General features: G+C 36.1%; 2 protein-coding genes across 5 annotated transcripts in view; one reads left to right on the top strand and one right to left on the bottom strand.

Moving 5' to 3' along the window:
- Positions 1 to 25,821, top strand: part of LOC126285371 (protein bric-a-brac 1-like) — a 132,454-nt gene extending 106,633 nt beyond the window's left edge. For 3 of the 4 annotated variants that reach the window (XM_049984693.1, XM_049984694.1, XM_049984692.1), the window contains exon 5: positions 12,188 to 25,821. In XM_049984693.1, coding sequence (XP_049840650.1) covers positions 12,188 to 12,468 — 281 coding nt within the window. In that variant the 3' untranslated portion in view covers positions 12,469 to 25,821. The remainder of the gene's footprint in view (positions 1 to 12,187) is intronic. The other variant, XM_049984695.1, reaches the window with a different exon arrangement.
- Positions 15,972 to 17,257, bottom strand: LOC126285271 (piggyBac transposable element-derived protein 2-like). Its single transcript, XM_049984561.1, has 2 exons — positions 17,180 to 17,257; positions 15,972 to 16,940 (listed from the first exon to the last, which is right to left on the bottom strand). Exons 1-2 carry the CDS (start codon positions 17,255 to 17,257, stop codon positions 15,972 to 15,974), a joined length of 1,047 nt encoding a protein of 348 aa, XP_049840518.1.
- Positions 25,822 to 26,465: the final 644 nt, after the last annotated feature.

Genomic DNA, 26,465 nt, shown 5'->3' with positions numbered 1-26,465 from the left:
GTATGATTTTTTCATAGCTCTTGTTGAAACATTAAACAGCTGAACCATATTAATTCTTCAGGGAGTATTCGTGATTGCACTGTAAATAACTCATTTGTGTTAAAAGAAGTCAAGGTCTTTGACCATTATTTTAACAATTGCTTATTTATGTGATTCTCTTCATAATGCATATCACTTGCCTTATTTACGTATATTGGGTATCTTTCCTAAGAGTCATCAGGTGTATTCTGTCTGGTGTTTTGGCAGTTATTTGCAATTTCATTTTTTGTTGTATAGATGGAATTGGCCCAAGGAACTACAGCTCACCATTGTGTTTCATGTAACTCCCAGTGTAAATGGAAATTATCCATTTCCTATTATGAAACAAAGAAAAATGTTCTTAAAGTGGAATTGTATTTGCCTATTCAATAGGGCAGTCCCAGATTAGTTTAGTGGATGGTACATAACAGGGATAGCAAAACATGAAGAATAACAAGTATTTTGAATTGTGACTAACTAGTGTTATTACATGGCAGTGGCAGACAGTGCAGGATGAAACTGTGTCATGTTGCATCGTTACTCAGTCACTGCAGCAGTACTAATTATTCTTTGTCTTTTGCTGTCCCTTTTAGTATATATCATTAAACCAGACTTCACTCTGTCAAATGGGCACATAAAATGCCACTTAAAAAAAAATTAGGAAGATTATGAAAATATTAAAGAAATTATGAACAGAGAAAAAAAAGATATGTCTGCATCATTGTAAACAGGTTTTTGTATACACTGGTAGGAGAGGGAAAACAAGGGGGAGTGGTTCGGAGACCTGGATTGGGAAATAGGGATGACAAGGGGTGATTGGCTGGTTCATTTCTGCAGAGAGAATTCTCTTGTGATTGGAAACATGTTATTTGAACATCACAGAAGACAAAGATGTACGTGGATATCTAAGATGAATTGATTACATCCTAATTCACAATAGGCACAAAAACTGCTTAATGAATGCCAGAGCACACCTTGGAGCAGACACAGATTCTGTCCACAACTTTGTGGCGACAGACTTGCAAATCATTTAATTGGATACATATATTTTGTCAAAAATTTGATTGTTTTTGGTGTGATATAAGATTGAAAAGAATGAGGAGGAAAACCAAGAGAGAGATTTGACCTAGAAAGACTAAAGGAAGAAGGTAAGGTTGCTGAGTTGGAAAACACATTTATGTCAAAATGGGACAGAGTGCCCAGTGAAGAGAGCGCAATTGAGAAATAGAAGAGGTTGAGATAGAATCTTACGAATCTGCAGAAGAAATTATAGAGGTAAGGAAGTTCGAAAAAGAAAGGAAAGAATGCGTAACATAGAGAGTACTGGGTAGGATAGAAGAAATAAGGATATGGAAGACAAAAGGCACTGAGAAAGGCAAAATAATGTACAGAAAGCTGAATAATGAATTAAGGAGAGAAACAGGGCAGGCAAGGAAGGCCTGGGTGAGAGAGATATGTAAAGAAATAAAGAAACTAGAAAAGGAAGGAAAATATGAAATGATGTATAGATTAGATGCTGACCTAGTCTTTGAAGCAAAGAAAATCAGAACAGTTATGGAAATAGAAAGAAGTGATGGCACAGTGACTCATAAACTGGAGGAAGTGTTGGGATGGTGGCAGGAATATGTTGAGTGCCTGTATGAGGCTGATCAAAAACCAAATGATACTGCATTAGGTGAGGAGACAAGAGGTATAGAAAAGGACAAAGGATACTGCATCTTGGAAGGAGAAGTAGAAATGGTTTTAAGACAGATGAAGAAACATAAAGCAAATAGAACTGATGGATCACCAGCAGAATTGTTAGTTAGTTAAATGTTCCATTGATCAATAGCATGGAAAAACCGTTATGATGTGGAACGTGTCAAATGCACAAGAAATGCGCACAGGAAACAAGTTTTTTTTTCTTTTTTGTTTACATATAGTGTTATACCTAAATATTTCTATTACCTACCCATTCTCTTAAATGGCACAAAATGCATATATTATCAATCTCCAGATTTATTTATTCATAATCAAGAATTCATCTATGGTATAGACAGAGTTGTCAAGGTAGTATGATTTCAATCTGTTTTTGAAACTATTACTTCTGTCTGTCAGACATTTTATTTCATCTGGTAATTTATCAAAAAGTTTTATAGCAGCATACATTACCCCTTTCTGTGCCAAAGATAGGTTAAGTAAAGGATAGTGTAGGTCTTTCTTTTTTCTGATATTGTAATCATGAATGTCGCTGTTGATTTTAAACTGGTCCATGTTGTTGAGAAAAAATGTCATTACTGAGTAGATGTACTGTGAAGCAGTTGTAAGAATTCCTAACCTTTTAAACAGATGCCTACAAGATGTGCGACTATAGACCCCACATAATATTCTAACCACTTTCTTTTGAGCAGTAAATACCTTTTGCCTAACTGTTGAGTTGCCCCAGAATATTATTCCGTATGACATCAGAGAGTGGAAGTATGCAAAGTATGTTATCTTACTAATTTTTACATCCTCAAAATTGGCAATTATTCTGATTGCAATAGTTGCTGAACCTAGTCGCTTTAGGAGATCCAAAATATGAACTTTCCAATTAAAATTCTCATCTATGTGTTTACCCAAAAACTGAGTATGCTCTAACCCTGGCTACTGACTTTTTTTGATGTGTTATGTTTATTGAAGGAATTGTACTTTTTGCAGCAGAAAATAGGATATACTGTGTTTTTTCAAAGTTCAGAGCAAGCCCATTCGCAGAAAACCAATTAATAGCTTTTCCAAAGACCTTATTTGTATAATTTTCTATTGGACTTTCTTTTACTGGATTAATAATTATGCTTGTATCATCAGCAAACGTGTCATTTCAACATCTTGTTTCACATAGGGAGGGAGGTCATATGCTTCCTGTTATGTAGATACGACTTAAACCACTCATGTGCTGTTCCATTTATACCATAGAATTGTAATTTCTCTAACATAATGTCATGGTTCATGCAATCAAATGCTTTGGACAAGTCACAGAATATTCCTACTGGTGACATTTTACTATTTAAAGACTCTATTATGTGGACAGTGAAATTGTATATTGTTGTCTCAGTGGAACAGCATTTCTGAAATCCGAACCGTGATTTACTAAGTATCCTATTCCTGTTGAGGTGGCTAACCACTCTTGAGTGCATTACTCTCTGAAAGATTTTTGAAAATGCTGTAAGCAAGGATACTGGCCGGTAATTATTGACATCTGTGGTTTCCCCCTTTTTGTAGAGAGGCCTGACACTGGCATATTTTAACCTTGAGTCAGTGATGCTTTACATATGTGACTCAAAACATCATCTGTAATTGCTCTACATTCTTTTAATAACTTGTTAGAGATGTCATCTACTCCAACAGAACATTTATTTTTCAAAGATTTAATAATTTTCCTTATTTCACAAGAGGTTGTTAGATGAAACTTAATCCGACTAAAATTTTTCAATACTGGCTCTTCCATGTACTGCCTGCCTTTTTCTTTTGAACTGTTCTCACCAATTTTTTCTCCTACACTTAAGAAGTGATTTTTAAATAAATTGGTTGCCTGTGTATTGTTGGTTAAGATGGTCCGGTAATACTACCTCCCCCAGTGGTTACTTTTCCTTTCTCCCTTCTAACAACATTCCATATTGATTTAATTTTTTTGCTAGTGTTGTAAATTTCTTCTCTAGCATACATATTTTTTGATGTGGGTCAAAAGAGTTAACTTATCTGTGTAATAAGAGATATGAAAAATATGGATGATCAGATGACTTTCTGTCAGCAGCAATGCTACCAATTGAAAAGAAAGACAGTGCCAATAAATGTGAGGATTTTAGAACAATAAGTTTGATTTCTCAAGCAGCAAAAGTTCTGTTAAGAGTGGTAGGTAGAAACTTCATGGAAAACTGGAAAAAAGTGTTGAAGGGCAGGATTTAGAAGAGGAAAATGTACAAGAGATGCAGTTGGACTATTGAGAAATATAGGTGAAAGATACATTGAAAGAGGAAGAGAAATTCATACTGTTTTCATTAACTTGGTTAAATCCTTTGATAGATACAGTGGAATAAATTAATGGACATTCTAGGGAAGAATTGAGTCAGCTGTAGGGATAGAAGGCTAATTAAGAATCTGTACCTACAACAGATAATATGATTAAATATTTGGAATTAGATGACACAGGAAAGCACAAGGGGAGTGAGGCAAGGCTGCTGTCTTTCCTCAAAGCTGTTTAACGTATATTTGGAACATATTGTTCAGAAATATTTGAAATGAAAAAGAGGAGTGCATGTTGGTGGTAGGAGGATATGATGCATTCAATTTGCAGATAATGTAGTGTTATTGGCAGGGAGTGATAGAGCTGTGATTAAAATTTTAAAAGAATTAAATGAGACCTTTGAGAAATTCAGAATGAGAATTAATAAGAAAAAGACAAAAATGTATGGTGATAAGTGCAATAAAAATAAAAGCACCAATAAAGTTAGGCCAGAAAGATACAGAATAAGTTAGTGCTTTCACATGTCTGGGAAGCATAATTACAAAAGAATTGAGATGCAATAGGGAGGTGAAAATGCATATAGCAATTGCCAAGGGGGCATTTAATAAGAAGAGGAGTCTCCTATATGGGTGCATGGACAGAGACCTGAGGAAGAAACTTGGTGAAGTGCTTTATATTGAGCATGACATTATATGGAACTGAGATGTGGACACTGAGGAAAGGGGAAGGAAGAAGAATAAGAACATTGAGCTGTGGATTTGGAGGAGGATGGCAGGGATAAAATCGGTAGCCAAAGTGACAAATGAGGTGGTGTTGAGAAGAGTGAGGGAAGAGAGAGAAATTTTAAAGGTAATCAGGAAGAGGAAACACAGTTGGTGTGAACACTGGTTGAGAAGAGATTGTTTGCTGATGGATGCTCTAAAGGAATGGTGAATAGAGAGTGAAGAAGAAGGTGTAGACGATACCAGAGGTGACTAATATAAGGGAAGCCCTTACTTAAATGTTTTTGAAGTATCAAGGAAACAGCAGGAGTAAGTCCCAGTATCTAACCCAAACATTCATTCCCTACAATTGTTAGTACCCATAAGGTAGACATCTTCGTGCAGAAGAAATGTGGATGAAATGCTCACCAAGCAAGCCTGCAGGCAGTATGATGTGTCATTGTCTGCCAGGTTGACTGATTGCAAAATGACAGTATTAACTTGACAGCTTACTGGCATATGATCAGCATGTCACGTAGATTCCAAGGTGTAAGACTTAGAAGTAATCCGAACTGGGCTGAGATTATCAAAACTAGACATGATTGTCTTAATGGGATTTCCACGATCGCTCATTAAATAAAAATATGGAATTTCAGTCTTTGATCACTATTTTTTATTTTCAGTGACCAGTTTCGGGCTAGCTGCCCATCTTCAGATCATATATTGCAGTTACAGAGTAACTTGTCTGTACTGACAAGTTACTCTGTAACTGCAATCTATGACCTGAAGATGGGCAGCTAGCCCGAAACCGGTCATTGAAAATAAAAAAATAGCGATCAAAGACTGAAAGTCCATATTTTTATTTATGAGCTGAGATTGCTATGAGCATTGCTCTGCCAATAGTTAATACTGATCACTTGTCTTGGTAAACTTTTTGGATCATGACACCTAACATACTGTGGGTAGGATTGTTGGCGACCCTACTGCAACATAAGAGCTGTTCGGATTGCTGGTATTCTGGGCCAGATGAAAAATTTTGGGATTAGTGGTCTGAAGAGAGAGAGTCGCGGACAGCTACATCTGCACCTTGCTAAGTAATGTTAAAGAAACAAAAACATGGGCCCTTAGAAACCCAACTAGTAGTACCACATTTTGTGAAGAGCAGTAAATTGCAGAACTTTAGAGCTGAATATAGGTTGGTGCAGTTGTAAGAGGAGTTTAACATAGAGTGGGGTATAGTAAGGTTCTCAGAAGTGTGATGGGGTTGGGGGTGGGCGGGAGCCAAGTAGAATTAAAATTCAGATGTATGTTTCTTTATAAAGGAACATATCAGGGATGAAACTTGGGTGTAGTTTTTATTGTAAACAAGAAAATTATAAACCATATAGATGGAATCTTGAGTAGAAATAACAAACTATTTTTTGTGGAAAAAAAGTCTACTCTATGCACCAGTGTTTTCATATTGTAATGAGGAGGTAGAAGACCTCTAAGATATGTTTTAGGAGCAACAAATGATTACAGTTCCCTCTGAAAGATGATGATGAGGGATTTTAGTGCAAAAATAGGACAAAACTGAAGAACAGTTCTTCAGTGAGAATGTAGAAATGAGAGAGGTCATATATATTAGGAGAATGTGCTGAGAAAACTGGTGTGTTTATCCATAACACACTCTTCCAAAGAAAACAAATAGAAAATCAGGGTGGTTAGGCTCAGTTGAAACTAACAAAAAAAAAAAAGGTATATTGTATCAAGCAGTAAAGAAATTATTCAGGACATGATGATTGTGAAAGCGCTTCGGAATTTTGGGTGATAATAGGCTCATAAGATACAGAGTAAAAATAGACAGAGGCAATAGAAAGAAAGAAAGAAACTGAATCAGGCAGGATGTCAGAAGCTTGGTTTATGGTAGTTTATGTTAGAATAGAGAGGTATACCAAATTAACTTAGCAAGAATTTCAGCATCTGGGAAAACAAAGTATGTACAAACATAAGTGAAAGGGACAATGCTATAACAGAGGTTGTGAAGCAAACATCTACATTTGTTGTTGATACAAGGAAGCTAAAAGAAAAGAAAATCTCAAATTGAATAAGGCTTCTTTTCAAAAGACGATGAGTGTTTCAAATAATCAGTAATAGATACATGTTAGCATTGTCTGAATGAAACCAAACTGTTGGAAATATCTTCAAGAAAATGAGAGGATATAATGAAAATTTGATTTGAGAAAAGATTGAAAATGGAAGTATATTAAGAAGACAAAATAGAAACTAGTGATTGCAATAACCAACAACACAGGGAATATGGTTTTTAAAGCCATTTGCACCACTAACGTCAGCACAAAATTAACACAGAAGTTCCATGTTATTTGCACTGCCTCTATAAAGTGCAATATTAGGATGTGCTCTTCATTTTAATAATATAATTATAAGACTTTTTAGCAGAGGCAACAGTTTACATGTGCGCTGTAAGATATGACTACCTGAAAAGTCTTACAGTAATTGCAGGTGAATTAATGTGTGACATCACTGACTGTTGGGATAGGAATACGTGTGACAGAAGAAGAATAGGTTGTGAGAGACAGGTTTTTGTGTTGGTGGGGATGACATCAAGCCCTGAGAATTCTTATGGCTGAGAAAAATGAAGTGAATGAGGATTGGGGGGAGGGGGGGGGGGGGGGATTGTAGAAGACACTTCACCCAATTTAGCTATATGACTGAGGAAAGATTCATGCTCAGTTTTGTCATGGAACATACCATTAACATGTTTCAGGCAAGAGAAAGAACTCACTGTAGAGGAAAACTGGATGCATAACACAACTTAATCCAATCTTTATCACCAGCATATAGTATCTTATAAGAGGCCAGGCTCTGAAAGCAGTAAGTGGCATAGCAACTGTCATCCAAATATGGCATATGGGCATGGACTACCAGTGAAATGTACAAACAGTTCTGAATAAACTGGCTTAATATCTATTCATTCTAAATGGTTTCCCGGAATTCGACAATTATGGACAACATTATTCTCAACTTACTTAGGTTTCACAGTTGTGCAGACAAAGCTGTTAGGTGGTTCAGTAATAAAACATTTTGGAAAATTGCAGGTATATACTATCCTTAGTACTGCGAAGTGGTTGAATAATTTCAGGTTTTTCTCCTTTGTATTGGACCCCTAAGTTTCAACTTTGTTTGTTCATTGAGAGCGATCCAGATTTGGATTCTCATTTTTTGAAAACTACAGGTCCAACAATATATAGATAAAGTTAATATATTCTTTTAAAAGTTAGTTTCCTTTCCATTGTTTCTAATAATCTGCTTCATTTTTAGATTAATTTTCCTGTGGTTAGTTAGCATTTTTTTTTAATCTGTGAAATATTTAAAATTGCCAGTGTCTGTATCCAGATGTTTCTGCACTTGTGTGTGATGTTTTAGTCTTCTATCACTGTTTTCACACAGAATTAGCAAAAGTGGGATTTAATGTAGTCTGTGTAACATTGATTTGCAAACAGTCCATGATCTTCCATCACATATATTCATTGTCTCCATACAGGTACATATTACTTAAAATGTTCATTGTTCATTTTGACGTACAAATGTTTGCTGACTCATATTTTCAAAATATTTTCGATTGGATATTATCATTAGAGCTGTAAATGCTCTGCAGTAGGTTGTTCCAACAGCTAGGCATACAAAGGCCATGGGCAGGTAACCTATACTAGTTGCTTATGCCCATGAGAGAGCCAATGGGCACTCCCTAGCACCCATACCACATGAGGCAGCATTGGACGAGTCTATTCTACAGTGTGCTTGACAGACAAACTTAACACAGTTGGTTGTTTGCACCTGTCATGGAATGTGCAGTAAATCAGGTTTTCTTTTAAAGGTTTCTTTTAAAAATAATAAACCCATCAGAAGGGAAATAGGGGACTAAGTCTGCAACTCAACAAATACATGCCAACACATTGATTTTAAAAGAAGTTTCTTGTGGAGAACAAACTAAGGTGGCAGTGATAAATCATCCTGGTAAGACGACACACTCTGTATGTTACTTCTCTACTAAATGTATGCCATCAAACTTGATTTAAAGTTGAGAAAATATACAGCAATCAGTCGCTAATAATATATTTATTGCAGATCTAGATTTCAACCACTCTATGACTATCATGCTGATGATAGTAAACACTATCATGCTGATGATAGTAAACACAGTCACTGAGCACATATGTTCCATATTGATTCAAATGTGGTAAAACTGATTTAAGATACCTCTAGATGTGCACTGAAGATTTTATCAGGTAATCTGTATAAAACTTCCCTGTCAGATTGCATGATAATTCAGGAATAGCTTTGCTGAAATCGTCAGGTGGCTCCTGATTAGATGAGATTATGGATTATGAGATGTTGAGACAGATGCTGTAATACATTTTTCTTTCCTCCTGCTCCTCCTCCTCCTCCTCCTCCTCCTCCTCCTCCTCCTCCTCCTCCTCTCCCCACTACTGCTATATGGGAGCTGTGGAGAGCCAGTGAGTTTATTGGACATACCTGGTGATCAAAAAGTCAGTATAAATTTGAAAACTTAATAAACCACAGAATAATGTAGATAGAGGGGTAAAAATTGACACACATGCTTGGAATGATATGGGGTTTTATTAGGAAAAAAGAAAACACCACCTCATATTGTTAGACGCGTGAAAGATCTCTTGCGCACATTGTTTGGTGAAGATCGTGTGCTCAGCCGCCACTTTTGTCATGCTTGGCTTCCCAGGTCCCCGGACCTCAGTCCGTGCGATTATTGGCTTTGGGGTTACCTGAAGTTGCAAGTGTATCGTTATCGACCGACATGTCTAGGGATTGTGAAAGACAACATACGATGCCAATGCCTCACCTACCTCCGGACATGCTTTACAGTGCTGTTCACAACATTATTCCTCGACTACAGCTATTGTTGAGGAATGATGATAGACATATTGAGCATTTCCTGTAAAGAACATCATTATTGCTTTGTCTTACTTCGTTATGCTAATTATTGCTATTCTGATCAGATGAAGCGCCATCTGTCGGACATTTTTTGAACGTTTGACCCCATGTCATTCCAAGCTTGTGTGTCAATTTGTACTTCTCTATCTTCGTTATTCCATGATTTATTCAGTTTTCAAATTTATACTGACTTTTTGATCACCTGGTATATCACTCTACCACTGCTGGGCTCTTATCTCACTTTACATCATGTCATCAGTACTTCAAACACAGAATCCCACATCTTGCAGAGACAAAAATCTGTCTTCCTTCTGATCTAAATTCTATGACATCTTTGAACTCTCAGTCAGGTGGAAAATGGAGACATGGAGGCGCGAAACAGTGTGTGCAAGTTTTCTGTGCACACTGAGTTCAACTTAGATCTAGTTGTGCTATCAATGAACAAATATTTGACCTATTAGACTGACGTGGTAAACAATATGTTGGGATGAAGTGAATTTGGATATGCTAAGAACTACTCTAAACTTCTCCCCTTATATGGACACTTGATAAATATGTCATCCTTATTATTATAGAATTATGCTAGTTTCTGAATGACTTACTTCAAGACCTTCACCTCCAAACCCTACAGCCATAATAGCATTATCACATTTGATATAGGGCATTCCATTGTATCATCATGTTTCTGTATGTTATATTTGCTATTAGAGCGTTAACCAAAGTGAGCATGAATTCAAATAATCTTGACAATGTCGTGAATTTCCCTCTGATAAGCTTCATGGGCTCATCCTGTGGTACATAAGTACCTTATCATATTCACCATTAGTCCGTTTTCACAAAGGCGATGATCTTGACTGTATCTCGCAAAATATCCAGAATTTAGTATGTGCTGTTATAATAAACGGGCTGGCAATTTATCAGGTTGTAGCTATTTGAAGTGTCAGCATTTGAAAGTTGCTTACAATGTGGACAAGTAGTATGTATCCTTTATACTTATTTCTGTCTATCCAAACAGTCACCTTTTTCTTCTTTTTGGGAAATAACCAGAAGGAGTTGGAGGTTTCTTTCTTTTAAGTTGGCTCTTTAGGTCTTCTGGTCTCTGTAAGGCACATCATTGAGCATTTCTTAGACTTTCTGTTTCTATTCTCAGAGTAGGAGGGTCACAGCTCTGCTTTTATCAGGTAGCCAAATTATTCTTGCTGAGTGAGCTTCTGGCTCTGGGATGACCACTGTTCCTCTTCGTCAGATGTTTTTCTTCAGTGTCGAGAAGGGGTTTAGTATATGATGATAATGGTGTTTGTGGTTGGTATGGAAGTTGGAGAGAAAGTGGAGTTACCAATGGCCTAAAGTATTATGGCATGTCAGTTGTTCTCTCTGTGGGGATTCTCCAATTCATCTTGCCCACTCTGCTGGTTGTTTATATTTTCCCCTGGGATGATCATATTTTGAGGTTTGTTTACCTGTAGTTTTTGTCATGAACTACAAGATACCTGTGATGACCAATCCCTTTAAGTTGTGAAGTAACAAATCCGTAGTGAATCGCTAGACCTTCTCTTGGCATTGTGTCCATCAGCTAAGTACTTGCCAGGTTTGCTCTCAGGTAAGTGCAAGGCTTTGTCATTTTACAGTGTGAGTGGCTGTTGATGGCGTTATGTGTAGAATGGTTTTGATAAACAACAATATGATAGGACCATTACAGAAGGTCCCCAAACACTATAAGAAGTGAGGGAAATCGTCTGGCAGACCATAAATCTGCTATAGCGTATGCATGATAAGTAAATCTGGCATGGTGAACTATTTAAATCTTTTAATTCTAAGGAAGTTCTTATAGCACTTTGGGCTTGGTGTGTTATACTAGGAAACAAACTTCTGTTTTTCTGTAGTATGCAGATCAAAATCATGAAGTTTGAGGGTGAGACCAAAAAACCTTGTGATACAGAACTTACCATAGATCAGTGCAATTTCCTAGATTACTTAAGAAAGTCTTTTGAATAAGTCTTGTCTTGCCCTTCAGCTAACAGTCTCCTTAAGCGAAATGCCTAAAAAGTAAGGATAATACACATCACTTTTAAATCACTCTCATTTTACAATGATATTTGTAAGAGAAATATGTTCGAACTGTAAGTGTAATTACATGCATAAAGAAAAGTACCAGTAAAATGAAACTACAGTAAGATAAATGTAAAAAAATGCAATTTGTAAGTCAGCAGTAGATATACACACAAACAAAGATGGAAAATTGTAACATCCAGATTGTAATGACTGAGTATAGGTTATTGACACTGATATGCACTTAAGTTTTGTTAATTTTATGTTCTTACATTAATTTCTACATTTTTTGGTCATCAGTAGCACATTTTCTTTCTAGAAATTTGGCGTTTACTGAACAAATCTGCGTTTTTATTTTGTGATATCACTTAAAAATTGCTCAAAAAAGTGTACTGACATTATATCACAATATTTGGTAAATGAATATTACATTAAGAATCCACATTCTTCTCTATGTTATGAACAGGAACTCAGAGCAGCTGGAGTACAGAGCCAAGTTGGTCAACACCACAACCGACCACCTTAACTCCTCGTCAGTTGGCAATTCGCATTGCAAATCGCAATATGTATCAACGTCGTAAGCACATCTGGCAATCCCGCCGGCCTGTCAACTGCCCTAACTGTCACAAAGTCATTTCAATGGCATACAATCTCAAATCACATATGATCACTTGTCTTCGAAAAACTTCTAATCTTAGCTCAAAAACTGAGGTTGCAACTCATGACAGGGGTTGGACAACAATATAACTCACATTTAAATGTGTGTTAACGTACTTAACTGTCTTTAAAATTTTTGCCAATAGTGATCACCAGTCCATAGTTGAAAATGATGATTTGGGTGGAAGAATGATGTACCTCTAAAATTGTTATTTTAGTTTAGAAAGTAATGATATATAATAATATTTTGCTGAACATTAGGAAAGTATTTCCTATTGAATACTGTTGTCATGTTCTGCCAGGCACCAATGGAAAATTCAGTTATACAGTATATAAAAATCAGATCCTGGCAATGTCATATTTAATGACAAATTTCATTATGCTGTAAAATTTACTTACAAAGTATTGAACTGATATACTGTTTATTGTTTTGGCATTAGTCGTTATTCTATGTCTTGTGTCTTCCTCCCCAAGATACTAACATGAAAAAAGTGTGCAAATTAATATGTATGTTCAAGAGTAACTCTTTTTCAGAAACAATGTGTAATATATGTGAAGAAAACTGCAGCAGCTACAAGTGTGAAAGTGTTACAGTGGTAAAGAAAATTAAATGAGTTATGATCTCATTGTGGCAAAGTTTCTTCAATGATTTCCAGCTGAGTGTGTTCATCAAAAAGGCTTGATGTTTCAGCGAGTGTCACTCTCAGCATTTTTGGGTGAAGTGTCAAAATTGGGTATTGGTAATCTTCATGTAGGAGATGGAGCATGGCATGCCAGCTCGTCCCCTCTCCACAGTGTGTACGGGAGGGTGGGCTTGAATCAGGGTCTTGGAGTAGTCAGTCAGCCTCCACCCCATGTGCAGTCTGGATATATCTCGCCTTCGAGCATTCACACTGTACTGTAATCAGAAATGGGTCCAAGCATTGTTAGTAGCCGCCATCTGTGTTTATGAGACCATCATTACACATAATTTTGATGGTCTACTTTATTTCACTGTCACAAAATCAAGTGGCCCTGCACACCACTCTCATCTGTTCAAAATCAAATATAAGGCACACTTCCTAGGTGCGCTCTGTGACTAAAGATTTGCCTTTCTGCCCCAAGTGAATGCATCTGATATGCTTGGAGCAGGTATGCAGAATGCAGTGTTGTACCTGCCCAATATACTGCAACTCGCATTCTCATTGATGCTGTAGATGCCTGGTGTGCACAGTCCCGCTAGATCCAAATCAACTAGATCTTTAATCTTCTTCAGTGATCAGAAGATTTTTTTAACAGCATATTTCTTTAGGATCCTTGTAATCCCGACTGCTAGTATTCCCACATATAGCAGGAAGGCCACTCACTCTCCCTCTTCCTTTTTTATTTCGCATTGCCTTCATAATTTGTGTATCATGTAGCCATTCCTCTGGATGACTTCTCTCAGAGGTTGCAAATTGTTAGGCAGGAATTCGTGGTTACTTATGGTCAGAAACATGTGAACAAGGGTCCTCAGAACTATTCTGCATTGGGTTGGATGGTACTTACTGAATTGCCAACTGTGTTTGCATTGCTTTCTAGGGTTATATCATAATTTCTTCTCCTTTTTTAAAGCTGAAAAAACATGAGAGATTTTTAATGATCTCATTTTAATTTATAGTTCAATATGCAAACTAAAGGAAAGGCAACCACTTAACCATAGATGACATGTACGGCACACAGAAACTGCAAAAAAAGCTGTTTATAATATCTTATAAGGTCCTACTCTTTGCTAACAGGGGTACATACACACACAACCACCCAGACACACGTCCATGGCCATAGCAAGACATATAAGATGATGATGATGATGATTATAATTACAATTACTAAATAACTGTGTAAGGTAAAGACACCAGTCTTTGATGATACGGTGTGGAGATTTATATATTTTCTATAAGGTTCTCAACCCATTGCTTAAAAATGTGATGTTTTATAATCTAGAGCTCCATTTGAGTTTTACTGAATACTCTGAGTAAATTTTCACTTAAAATTTGTTTAAAAAATAGTTTTTGTAAGCTACGTCAATAGCATCAGTTATTGACATGCAAGACTTTCATGAGAACTAGCCATTGACACTGTTGTAACAGTCGCTGACAGTTGGCAAAACATAGATTTAAAGTATTCTAAATCATTCTATGGTAATTAGGATGTGAATAAGTGTGTAAAATAGAATGTCAGAGTAATAGTACTCTTTTATTGGTGTCATGTGAAGTGATTGGAATGATGCAGTAAAGAATCATGAACAGAAAAATAATGGGAATCGTACATCAGCTTATTAAAGCCACGGTGAATATTTTTCTAGACTGAAACAGTCTTTTCCATTATATCCACACGCTTGGGAAATCAGTATTGGAGCCTTGCTCCTGTATATGGAAGAACAGGAGCTGATAACTTCCCAGTGATGGAGTTTTGTTTCACTACGCTAACAACTTTTTTATCCATTCTAAAGATTTTTTTGTCATCACCAACGCATTTCACTGATAATAATTCCATCTTAGTGTCATCTGAAAGTAATTGCTGCACTACAAATGCTTGGGGCCACAGAATTTTCCCAACAAAAAGTCCGTGAACATTAGGCTATGTTTTTCACAATTTGTGATTTATCACAATTCCTCCTCTGATTCTTCATTGAACCCTGTGATACATGAATTATTAAGAAGTGAGAATTTTTTTTTTTTTGAAATGGGGTTTATATAGTAAAGATAAATGCCTATTATCACACAATAGAAAGTTTTATTCAAATTTACTATTTACCAAAAAAAAAAAAATTACTGAGATGTCCACTGGAGTGGACACTATACACTTTAAGAACTCCCGAGTCTTCCTATGTTAATTATTTCTTTTTGTGTGGAAACTCTCAAAGCAATTTGTGGACATAGGGGTTCGTTACATTTACTGCAAATGTACTTAGTTTTCCTTTTGCACAATTGATCATGATATCTGTTTGAATTTTTTATGTTCAAAAGTTTTGGCCAATGATTCTCTTGCTGGAATCTTGCCTCATCTGCTGCTTTACAAACTGGTCTCTTTTCTGGAATCTTGGAGCAGAAACAGGTCTTCGTCTCCTTCTTGGTGACTGTTCGTGTTTTCCCAGATTTATGAACAGTTATGCCACCAACACCTTGAAATCAAGGTGACAGATGTCATGTCATGGCTGACTATATAGCAACCAAGAGTTCACAATAGCCACATCAATAAAATGTAAAAAGTCACGCAGGTACCACCGCTTGTTTCGTCGACAATGTGGATATTATGCTATGCACTACTCCATTATGTCTACACCTCCCATATGACGATTGTAATATGTGACACTGAGTGATTGATGTAAACTGATGGTCTTGTTTTCCTTCTTGCTCCAGTGCTGAACTTGTGATATGTGCTGTGCACCATCACACTTAGAAGCAATATGCACACACTTATTGTCAAACCATTTTGTGATGGTTATGCCCTCTTTACACATGACAGATGATCAGTCCCCTCATGTGCCCTTTTTCATGTCTTTGAAGGAAGCAATGACTGAGCACCTCGAAGCCAGTTTACTTGGCATGTCCCAGTGGCCCAAAAGCCATTTTTTAAGCGCTCCTGGAGTAGTGGGACACTTGTAAATATGGTGTTGAAAAATGCTTTGTGGTTCTTGTGCTTGATATCATCACAAACTCGTAGAACCACATAAGCACAAGTTCCAAACTCACTAACTGGCACATCCCATCAGATCCACCTCGATATACTTCTAAACGGTTGACATAACCAGAAGAACCAGCTCTCAACCAGCCTTCCAGTCCCCATTTCTTTGATTTGTTAGCAACATAGTGTTTGATATTGCTACGACCCTTGAAAGGTATGATCTGCTCATCAATACACTGATGCTTCTCAGCTTTTGCAGCATAAAGAAAGCGTCTTTGCAGACACTCGAGAAATGGATGGATTTTGTACAGACGATCTGTGTTGCTTTGATCCACTGCACTATTATGCACAAAATGAAGAAAACGCAGTATGTTATCATACCGATTGACCGGTAAAGAGTTGGCTACTAAACCCATCCTTAGTCCTTTATCTGATGACCAGTATGATCGGGTACGAGGGGACTTGATGTATGTCATCACTATGTTCACTCCTAGAAATGTTTTCATTTCAGGAACTGTCAGTCCAAGATTTAATTTTTCATTCAGAAGAGCATACAGATTAGTTTGAAACACAATTTGTTCCAACATTTTGGCAGAAATTATTTCTGTGAAGAAAACAATAGGGCTCTCTCCAGTTATATTTATTTTTTCCACCCTTGTAAATTTCGGTAGTGGTACAGAATTATTGTTGATCTGTTGCCACTCGGAGTTTGACAGCCGTGTTCTTTTCACTGGTCGGGAACTTGTAGCATCACACGGAATTTCACTCTCACTATCCTCAGAATCAGAACCATTGTCATCAGAGCTGTAACTTGGTTCCACAAATACGTTTCTCAATGACTGTGGTTCCCCGACTTCATCGTCAGTTTCGTCTGCCAGTGTGCATTCTGAATCAGATGGCAACTCTTTGATTACTTCCTGAAATTCAAAATTTTGGAACTAATTATAGGATTTTGTGTGTCATAAGTTATAAGATCTATGCTGAGTTACTATGTCATGTTGTAAGACAGCTCGCGACCAATGCCATTATTGTGTGATGTCCACTGCAGTGGACAGATACTTTATGCTTCATAGTATTTGTAAAAATATGTTTTGGTGATCTCTGATTATTTAGAAATGGAGCAGTATCTTTCTAGGTTCATTAAGAATTTTCTTACCCTGCATCTTGAATGTCCATAAAAGTCTTGCACTGAAATAGTACATGCTGGTGCACGGTCACCCTTCAAAGACGCCATCTTGATTACTTGTGATGTTTGTATGCAAACAGATGCTCTAATAGTTTTGTACGCCCTACAGATCGCAGCAGCATGTGGAGGGTGACCACTGGAGTGGACTGCATGTATTGGAGACTTAAAAACACTGTCACAGTGAAGGCAAAAGTGACCAATAACACCCATCCACTGCCGTGGACACCATGTGTCACAGGGTTAATTCAGTAGCATCTATACTTCTGCACTGCCCTCATATTCTGAACTTCAGAGTTTTTGTATTCGCATCTTGTATTTTTTAACAGTTTTCTTTCTTTCTTTTCCTTCTTTAAAATTTTCTTCTTAGCTTTCCCATGTTTTTTTGATACTTTTCCGTGTTTTTTCATCATCTCCTTATGGTATATTTGCCATCGCTCAGATGTTATTACTGATAGAATTTTTATCTTTACACCTTCTCAGTTTAGCCGTTACCTTAGGCCAGAAGAGATCCCTCTTGAACAGTGAAAATACATCCCAAAGAGCATTTCTCATTATCAGTGGACTAAAACTACAATTTATTTTGGACTAAAACTACAATTTATCTGGATTAGTCTGTCCTGAGCATAAAGCCACATTTTTTTTGTGTAGTATCATACATGTTATATGACAAGCAAGAAGTCACTGAAATTTCAATCAATTTATTGTCTTTAGTGTGAAGACCTTGCCTTACTGTGATTGGAGTGGCATTTCTCATTTCTTCTTGGTTTAATTTTAACACAAACTCCTTATTTCTTCTTGGTTTAATTTTAACACAAACTCCTTGTACCAAACCTTCATTTTCTTCAATAACTTTTTTTTTCTTTGCTATTATTGGTCTGTCGGGCTGTCACTGAACAGTTTTCCGAGTTTTTTTCCCTTATCAAGAAAAGTTTCCAGGCTGAAACATTGGACTACAGAAACTGTAAAATATCGTGAAGTTATGCTGGTTTGTTTATCAGTCTGCAGATAACACAAGGCAAACTGTGGATATTTCCCAAATTCTTTGGAGCAATTTTGTTGAAGTTTACATTTTCAACACTGAACAGACAAGCCAGAAGTTCTAAAACTATTCTGTATTGTTTGTTAAGTAAAGCGCTGCTTCATTGGAGCAAGTCCTAAATTTTCTTTTTATAAACTTAGTTTTCCATTGTTTTAATGGATGAAATACACATAATTGGCTGCAAAATGTATGTCAATTTAGGGAACAATGGAATAAGCACTATCCCAAGTTGAGTACTGAACTCAACTGACTCCAGATCATCCATCACTGTAAGTGGTTCCCTAAGTACAGTGTCAACCATAATGACATTGTTACTAAATGTAACTTTTCAGTATCCAGAGGCTGTCCAAGCCACTGTTAGTGTATAAGAGATCCTACAAATGAGATGAGATGTCTATCAGTGAAAAAACATTATAGTCTATTGTATTTCTTGTTCAGTTATCCAAGGCAGGAACACCACTTTCAGACTGTCAAGTCCTCCAGGTTTGTGGTTAGGCTTTGTGCTGGGAATTCTCTTGTATGGGGAGGCGGGGAGTCATAGGACAACGCAGCTTACCAACAGCATTTGCTGTTACAAATACAGCCAGATTTATTTCTCTTCATTTTGAATACTCAATACAACTTTGTTCCCCTTACATGTGATCACTTTTCCCCCTTTGGCAGGGGGGAGGGGGAGATCCCTTTTTTCTTCTGAATTGAAATCTCTGTTTTTGGATTAGTAGCTGTTTCCAAATGTTATTCTATACATGCATAACTATTTGGACAGCTTCTATAGACCTGGAAAAGATGCTCCAGTTATTGACAGCCAGTTTTTCCAGCAATTGATATCATATCAAAGACTGGAGACAAGATACATGCATATAAAATTCCAAAAGAGGGCTTCACAACATATTTAATTTTGCTCACTGTTATGTTTTGAACTCAGTGTAAAAATAAACCATTGTACCTCTCCTGTATACCCTTCCTTAAGATGAACAACAGTGCATGATCTTATTTTTAACATGTTGCTTTAGTTCCTATAGTATCATGGATCAGTACAATATAATACTATTACCTTGTAAATGTTACACACCATACCTTAAAGAAAAGCCTTACCATATTGTTTATCTTTGCAAAAAACTGTTCAAATTCGCCTCAGGACATCAGCTGCCATTTCTCAATTTATTTTCCTTCTAAAGCAACTGAGTGTTCGGGATCTGCTACTTTAGACTGTTTTCATATACTAAGACATAAAATTTCTAATAATCATACCAAAAAGAATTAATATAATTTGTTATCATTATTATTATCATGTACATTTTACGGCCTTCATTGGACCACTCTAGCCAACTTTATACAAAGAATTTTTCAGTTTTCTGTCAGCCCAGTACTTCTTCATTCTCTCGGATCTCATCCTTCTTTCTTCATCATAAATCACCCTTCCTATTGTCTGTTTGTTGATTCTCGTTTGCAGTGTGGTTTGTTTGTCTGTGAGTTTCCTGATTTTTGTCAGTTTTGTTTCTTAGGTTTTCCAATGTAATCTGTAGCTCATGCATATCTTCCTTGATTTCTGTAATCCACTTAATGTTGCTCCTACTATTCCACAATTTTTCCATTATTCTCATGATGATCCTGTTCTCTGGTGTTCTGATTAGATGTTCGAAAAATGAAATATAATTAACAAAACTGTGATAAGTGTAAAAGACCAGAGTATTGTCACAGACTTGTGCCTCTACCATAACACAATAACTAAAGTTATGCAATTCTTTCATCAATTTTCTCTTTTCATAATCCACATTAAGTTTTGCAGCCAACAGAATCCATTACAGCATCTGAGGTGGATCTGTTGTGATTTTTTTTTCTTCGTATTTGTACACTCTTAGTAGAGGATATGAAATAAAACACAGCAATATCCTGTGAATCACCAAAATTTTTCAGCTGTTTTGCATATTCTGTGTTTGCAGCAGACATTTTTTTGATTTAACATTTCAGATGAACCGTCATCTGATATTATGCACATACCATCACGAGACTTTACCTTATTTTTTGGTATGTAGTATGATATTAATCAGGGAGGCAGTAGTGTGATAGTTCACAGTTAAGCAGTTTGTAATACACAGTTAGAACTTCTTTCTGAAGATCTGTGGTTGCCTTCCCCCATGTCCTAATTGGCTACCTACCTTTATTACAGATGAGTAAGGTCACACAGTGATTAAGACAGTGAAATCTGATTTGGAAGGATGAATTGACAATCCAACCATTGTTTTTATGTGTTCTGTAGTTCCTCTAAATTGTTTAAGGCAATGCCGGGATGGTTTGTTTGGAAAGGTCATACCTGATTCTAAGTCTCAGATTGTGATCCATTTGTAAGTGGGACATTAAATACCAGTCTTCCTTCATTTTTTTTCCTTCTTCTTCTTCTTCTTCTTCTTCTGCTTCTACTACTACATGTATCTCTTTAATGCAGAATTATGTGCTAGAGATCAAATTTGTCTGTGAGAAGTGTCATTACTACCACAGTCTTTATTTATAATTTCATAATATTTTAATTATATATAAGAAATTTAGTTCGATATGTTTGGCTAAAGTTTTTTTTTTTTTTAAAGAAATCAAAATCCCTTGATAATTTTCCATAACTGTAGGTGTGTCTCAAAATCTCACGCCTTCCCCAGTTCTTACCCCATACCCGTGATGTTTCATTATTTTTGAGACATACCAACTGACCAACTAAACAGTAGTAGAGTATTCACTTCACTGGTGTCACTACCTTTTATTGAAAAGTTGTATTAAAAATTTAGAAATTGAGGAAATCAACATTGCTTCACAACTACTCAGTATTTTTTTTCTTTTTTCCCCCACAGCTGTAACAGAAGAGCACATATGTTGTGAATTTTTTGTGAACTTGTAATTTCTGAAGGGCCATTATATGTTAATGCTCTCATAGCAGAATACAACCAACACATTCACTCATTCTATGAGTGTCATCTACATTAATTTACTGTAACAATGAATTACTCCTTAAAACAATAAATTAATAGTTCTGTCGTGCAGTTCATGAGGCAAGTTTAGTAAAGCTACCATTTTACAACAAAGTATATCAAGGATAGTTGGAAATGCTTTTCACGTACTTTGTCAGAAATATTAATTCTAACAAATGGGTGGATTTGTTATGTCGGTCCACGCTTCAGTTAGACACAGTTGTGTTCTGTTTTCAGTAAGACTGATGTAGTTAATATCAATGTAACATAATCAAATACCACATATCATATGAAGGCAGTGATTTTCATTTCAGTGAGTTACCCTCCCAACAGTTAGAAATAATAGCTGAATACTTTTTATGATAACTGTTGGTGTAAAAGGGGACTCCCTTGACAGTTGCTGGGAAAAACAGTCATTTGAAAACATTGTGTAGATTTGTTTTACATGTATCACTATAAAATCTATGTAAACTACTATTAACTTCAGCATTTAGATTATGGGCTCCTTCCCTAGGAAACAAGAAAAACAATATGTGAATATTCAAAATCAAAAGTATTTTTAATTAGATGCAAATTACAAGGTGGAAAGAATTTGATTGGAGAAGGACATGTGAAGTGCAATACTTGATCACATACAAGATACTATTATGACCAGTTCTAGAGTACTGATCTAGTAGTGTTTGGAGTCCGTATAAATGTAGGTGTACCGACAGAGATTGAACAAATTCAGAGAAACACTCGATTCTGCAACAGATGGATGCAGTCCACAAGAAAATTTAACAGAGACATCTCAGATAATGCAAGTGAGAGTCTGTGGAAGAAATGTGGCTTTGTTCTCAGAAAACCCTGTCGTGTAAATTTAGAGGAACTGTATATTTTTCCTTTACTCAGTAGATAAATGGAATAGGATTGAAAGTCACTAACATTGATACATGGTACACTCTTGTCATGCACTGTACAGTGGTTTATGGTATACATCTGTACGTGTAAATATTTTGATATGTTTCATGTGACGACACCACATATTTAAACAGCTTTCCTAGTGTGTTCTTACTTAAATTTTCTACTTTCTGTCAGCTATACAGTGTACATATTTTTTTAAATTCCTGTTTGATGTTGAAAAAAGTGAAGCAGGTGTATTAAATGTAGATTTGGGATATGTGAACTGAAATTACTGACTGTAATGGGACTGGTAGTAACAAATGAAGATGATAAACTGAAATTGTTTGCTCAAGATGGAAACTCAAGGCTCAAAACAGAGAGGAAATCTGCTGGCCCTTTGTGGTTGAGTAATTCTTCTCTGCAGGAACTTTACCCATGCCCTGAACCTTCACATTTCTTCTTCTTAGCAGCTATCATATGAAGAAGAACCTTTTGTTATGAAAGCTTCCTTTAACACAAAGTAACAGCATGACAGGCAGTTGCTTCATTTATCTGCCATGTCACCTTAAGCTTCTCTTGTTCATTCATTCATTCACACATTGTGTTTCATAAATGTTATCAAGAAGAAAAGCCTTCTGGGATGTAGAACCACTCAAGTTACATATTTTAATGAAAATAATCAATATTTAAAAAGTCATATGGATAGATAAAAAATCTGCTCACCAAACAGCAGCATAAGCTTTCGGAGCCACTGGCTGTTTCTTCTGGCAGAAGGATTGAATGAAAAGGAAGAGGGGTAAAGGAAAAGGACTGGCAGTGCCTAGGAAAATGGAAGAGTTACAGAAAAGTCGCTCAGAACCTGAGTCAAAGGGAGTCTTACTGTACACGATGAGAAGGATAGCCTGCAGTTCCTGATAATTAACCATTTTTATTTTCCTTGGTATTATTGAATAAAATGGTGAGTGACCTCATACATACGAAATTGGAGAGTTTGAGTAGTTGATAAGTTATTTTACACACCTCCCTTACTTCAAAAGCCTTTTATTGAAACTGCCCAATTACATTTTCACATAGTGATCAGGTGCTTCTATCAACTGCCTATTGAGAAGTTCGGTCTCCAACTCGATCTTCACTGTTGTCTATAATACCCCATAGGGTTTGTTCTTACGTTTCAAGATTACAGCTGGAATCATCTGGGAACAGGGTACCAAATTTAGTAATCATATTGAACAAATGGCTTTCAACACAATGTTTACTTCCTTATTGCTGGCTTCAATTCAAGCGATGGTGGCCAGACTGAAATGTATAAGTGAAATGATAGTTCACAGGACATAAGAAAACATTGCTTATTATGAATAAGGTTACCACTCAAGCAGAGACCATGGTCCAATTTCTCAAAAGGTTCTGGAACAGTTATGACACAATGTCACAATGTTGCCCATGTTTCGTTGCAAAAGTACAACATCTTTCAACCTGTAGATAGTTGACAGTATAATTATGTATTGGCCACAAGTATGAGTCAATAAAATACATTACTGGTGTATCTCATTATTCATCTTATCACATGCTTATACTCCTCAAATGCAGGTAGTAATTTTTGTTAATTTTTTAACTATGGCAGTTTTCTTCTTAGAATGAGAATGTCAGAGAGTGTGTCATATTTTTGACTGGTGACATTAACTGTGGATATATTCTCTGTTAAGACTCTCGGAATCTGCATTAATTAACAGTTGTGCCATACATTTTTATGTTTGACTTATCACAGACATGTAAATTTATTATTTCTCATCCTCATTTATTTCTGTGATCAAGCATATATTAAAATCTTTTGTGTGGAAACTAGTGAAGTTTGTGGATGTAAATTATGTACATTGTAATATATCTGCAGAGTGTGTATAAACTAGCATTGTTACAAATGTTAGTGATTGAAGGATGTTATTCTTGAATTCTTTTGATTGTGTGTACCAGATTTGTGGAAAATAGTGATATGCAGCATGTAAAGCAGCAAAGATAGAATGCAGTCTCGTCTTCCTTATGTTTGTCTTCATGACAGACAGCACCACTGTCTTTCATGTTGTTTATTCATTAAAGACTGCTATATATTTGCACTTCTTCTGTGCTTATTGTGAACAAGACTTCATTGTAGACTGTTTTATATATACATATATAGGCCGTATATCTGATAGTGATTACATATAGCTTTATTCCTGACTGACTACTGTACTTCTGTCATATTGTGATCATTATAATTATTTAAGATTATAATACAAATGAATTATTAATTTAGTTGAACAAATGACTGGTGACAGAGGTCCATAGTAATATATTTTTAATTAATTTCTGTTTTTTTTATTTACACAGTTTGCAAGCTAAGGTCCATATTAGTTTCTTCTGGAAAACATATTTATTTAGAAACTTTTAGCGATAATTAACATTCAGATCTGTTATGAAAATTAAGAAAACTTACTTTTAATTTAGTTTGAAAGCACTTTCAGAGCTGTGGTGAACAGATTGAAGTGAAAGAACTGTGATTGTAGAGTTATTGAATCATGTATTTGGCACTAGTAGACTAGTTATGGCAGTTTCATGTCGCTGGCATTGAATGAAGAGAATTTTGAATAATGGCATTCCAGTGCCATTTGTATAAGGTGGGCATATTATGTAAGTACGTCTCAGACGAATGTTCATTTTAGCTGGCTCACTTTCACTGTGTGTTAGTACTGCCCATTCATATCTGTATTTTTACTGCTGTCTTGAAATTACTTTATGATATTTGCTTCAGGAGAGGTGTGCATTGATGAATGCATGATAAAGTAGCAACATAATTATTTGGGCTTCTCTTGTTTTATATTTCCTGTGCAGTATTTTTATTATTACTGTATGGCTTTTTGAACTCGCAAATTCAGTTGAGGAATAAGTGTTAATAGTCATATTACCTAGAGTTGTCAAATGATAAATTGCCAACCCACTACAACTACATCTTTTTGTTTGGTGATTTGAAGCAGTTTGAAATGGTGGTCTGTACTGTTTTTATCTGAGTTACATCAATTACTTGGAATTCAGCTTGTACACATTATGATGGTATGTTTTAGTGTCATTTCATATCTTTTATCCACATATAACTACAGAAATAGCTTTTTATTGCAAACAAATGTTTGTGTGGTGAGTAGCAATAGGATATTGGTGCACTTTCCTCCACATTCTTGCATAGAACAGTATATCCACTGAATAAATGGAGTATTTCATTTGGGTGCATGTCTCCACAGTAATCCAAATAATGGTGATGGTAAGACTTAAAAGGAACTGACTGTGATATTTTTCAAGAAAGAAATGGTTTTATCAAATAAGTTTGGTAAGAATTCAGAACAGAACATCAAAAATGTGTTTTGAATGTTAGACAGTACAGTGAATGCAACTTGTTCTTTAGTAACTGGTATTCCCGACACTGCAGCTGTTTGATTTATAGACTTCTATTTTTAATTTTATATTTACTGTGTGCGCGTATATAGATTATTAGATATGTAAAAAGTAATGTGGACTCTGGATACTGACTGTACAGAAGACTTTGGCTGTTGAATCTCTTGAAGATTGATCCATAAGCCTGTCTGTAAGGACTGAGGCAGTGATGCTCATAATGACTGATGTAATAGTATTTATTAATATTTTCTTGCCATTTGATACTTTTAATTTATGTATGTGTGTTTTGTATTGAAATAAATTACCTGTTTATGAAACTCTCCGTCTATGTTCTGTAATGAGTCAGCCTTGTTTTCTTATTTTAGTTTTTTATAGCTGTAAGTTGTTTTCAAGTGTTTAAGATTCGAAGTATATGCTAGACTGCATTGTTATGTGGAATGTTTGATTGCAATGGAAATTTCAAGAGGGAAAGAACAAACAAAACGAAAAGTCAGTCTCTGACCTGCATGTGAGTGTAGACAGGGTGTCGCAGGTAGAGTTGTCAATATTCAGAGGTATGGAAGGAATGATCACTGAAAGCAAAAACAGTCTAGTGAACACAGGCTCTAAAATGCATACCTTAAGAGCTGTGAGCAGTACTTCAATGCCGTGAAACAAATCTCTTCTCTTGGTTTGCTTTCCATATTTTGAGAGGTGGTGGTATGGACCCAAATAAGCAAAAACGTCCAGTGAACATGGGCTCTAAAGTGCCTACCTTAAGAACTATAAGCACTTCTTCAGCAGAAGAGATGTGTTTCACAGTAGTGAAGATGAAGATGAACGAGTGCTCATAGTTCTTAAGGCATGCATTTCAGAGCCCATGTTCACTGGACTTTTTTTCTTATTTGGGTCCATACTACCACCTCTCAAAATATGGAAAGCAAACCAAGAGAAGAGATTTGTTTCACAGTATCTCCTCTCT

Source organism: Schistocerca gregaria, chromosome 8, assembly GCF_023897955.1.
Source record: "Schistocerca gregaria isolate iqSchGreg1 chromosome 8, iqSchGreg1.2, whole genome shotgun sequence".
Classification (NCBI taxonomy): domain Eukaryota; kingdom Metazoa; phylum Arthropoda; class Insecta; order Orthoptera; family Acrididae; genus Schistocerca; species Schistocerca gregaria.
Note: the sequence above shows the minus strand (reverse complement) of the source record. Positions and strands in the feature narration are given on the sequence as shown.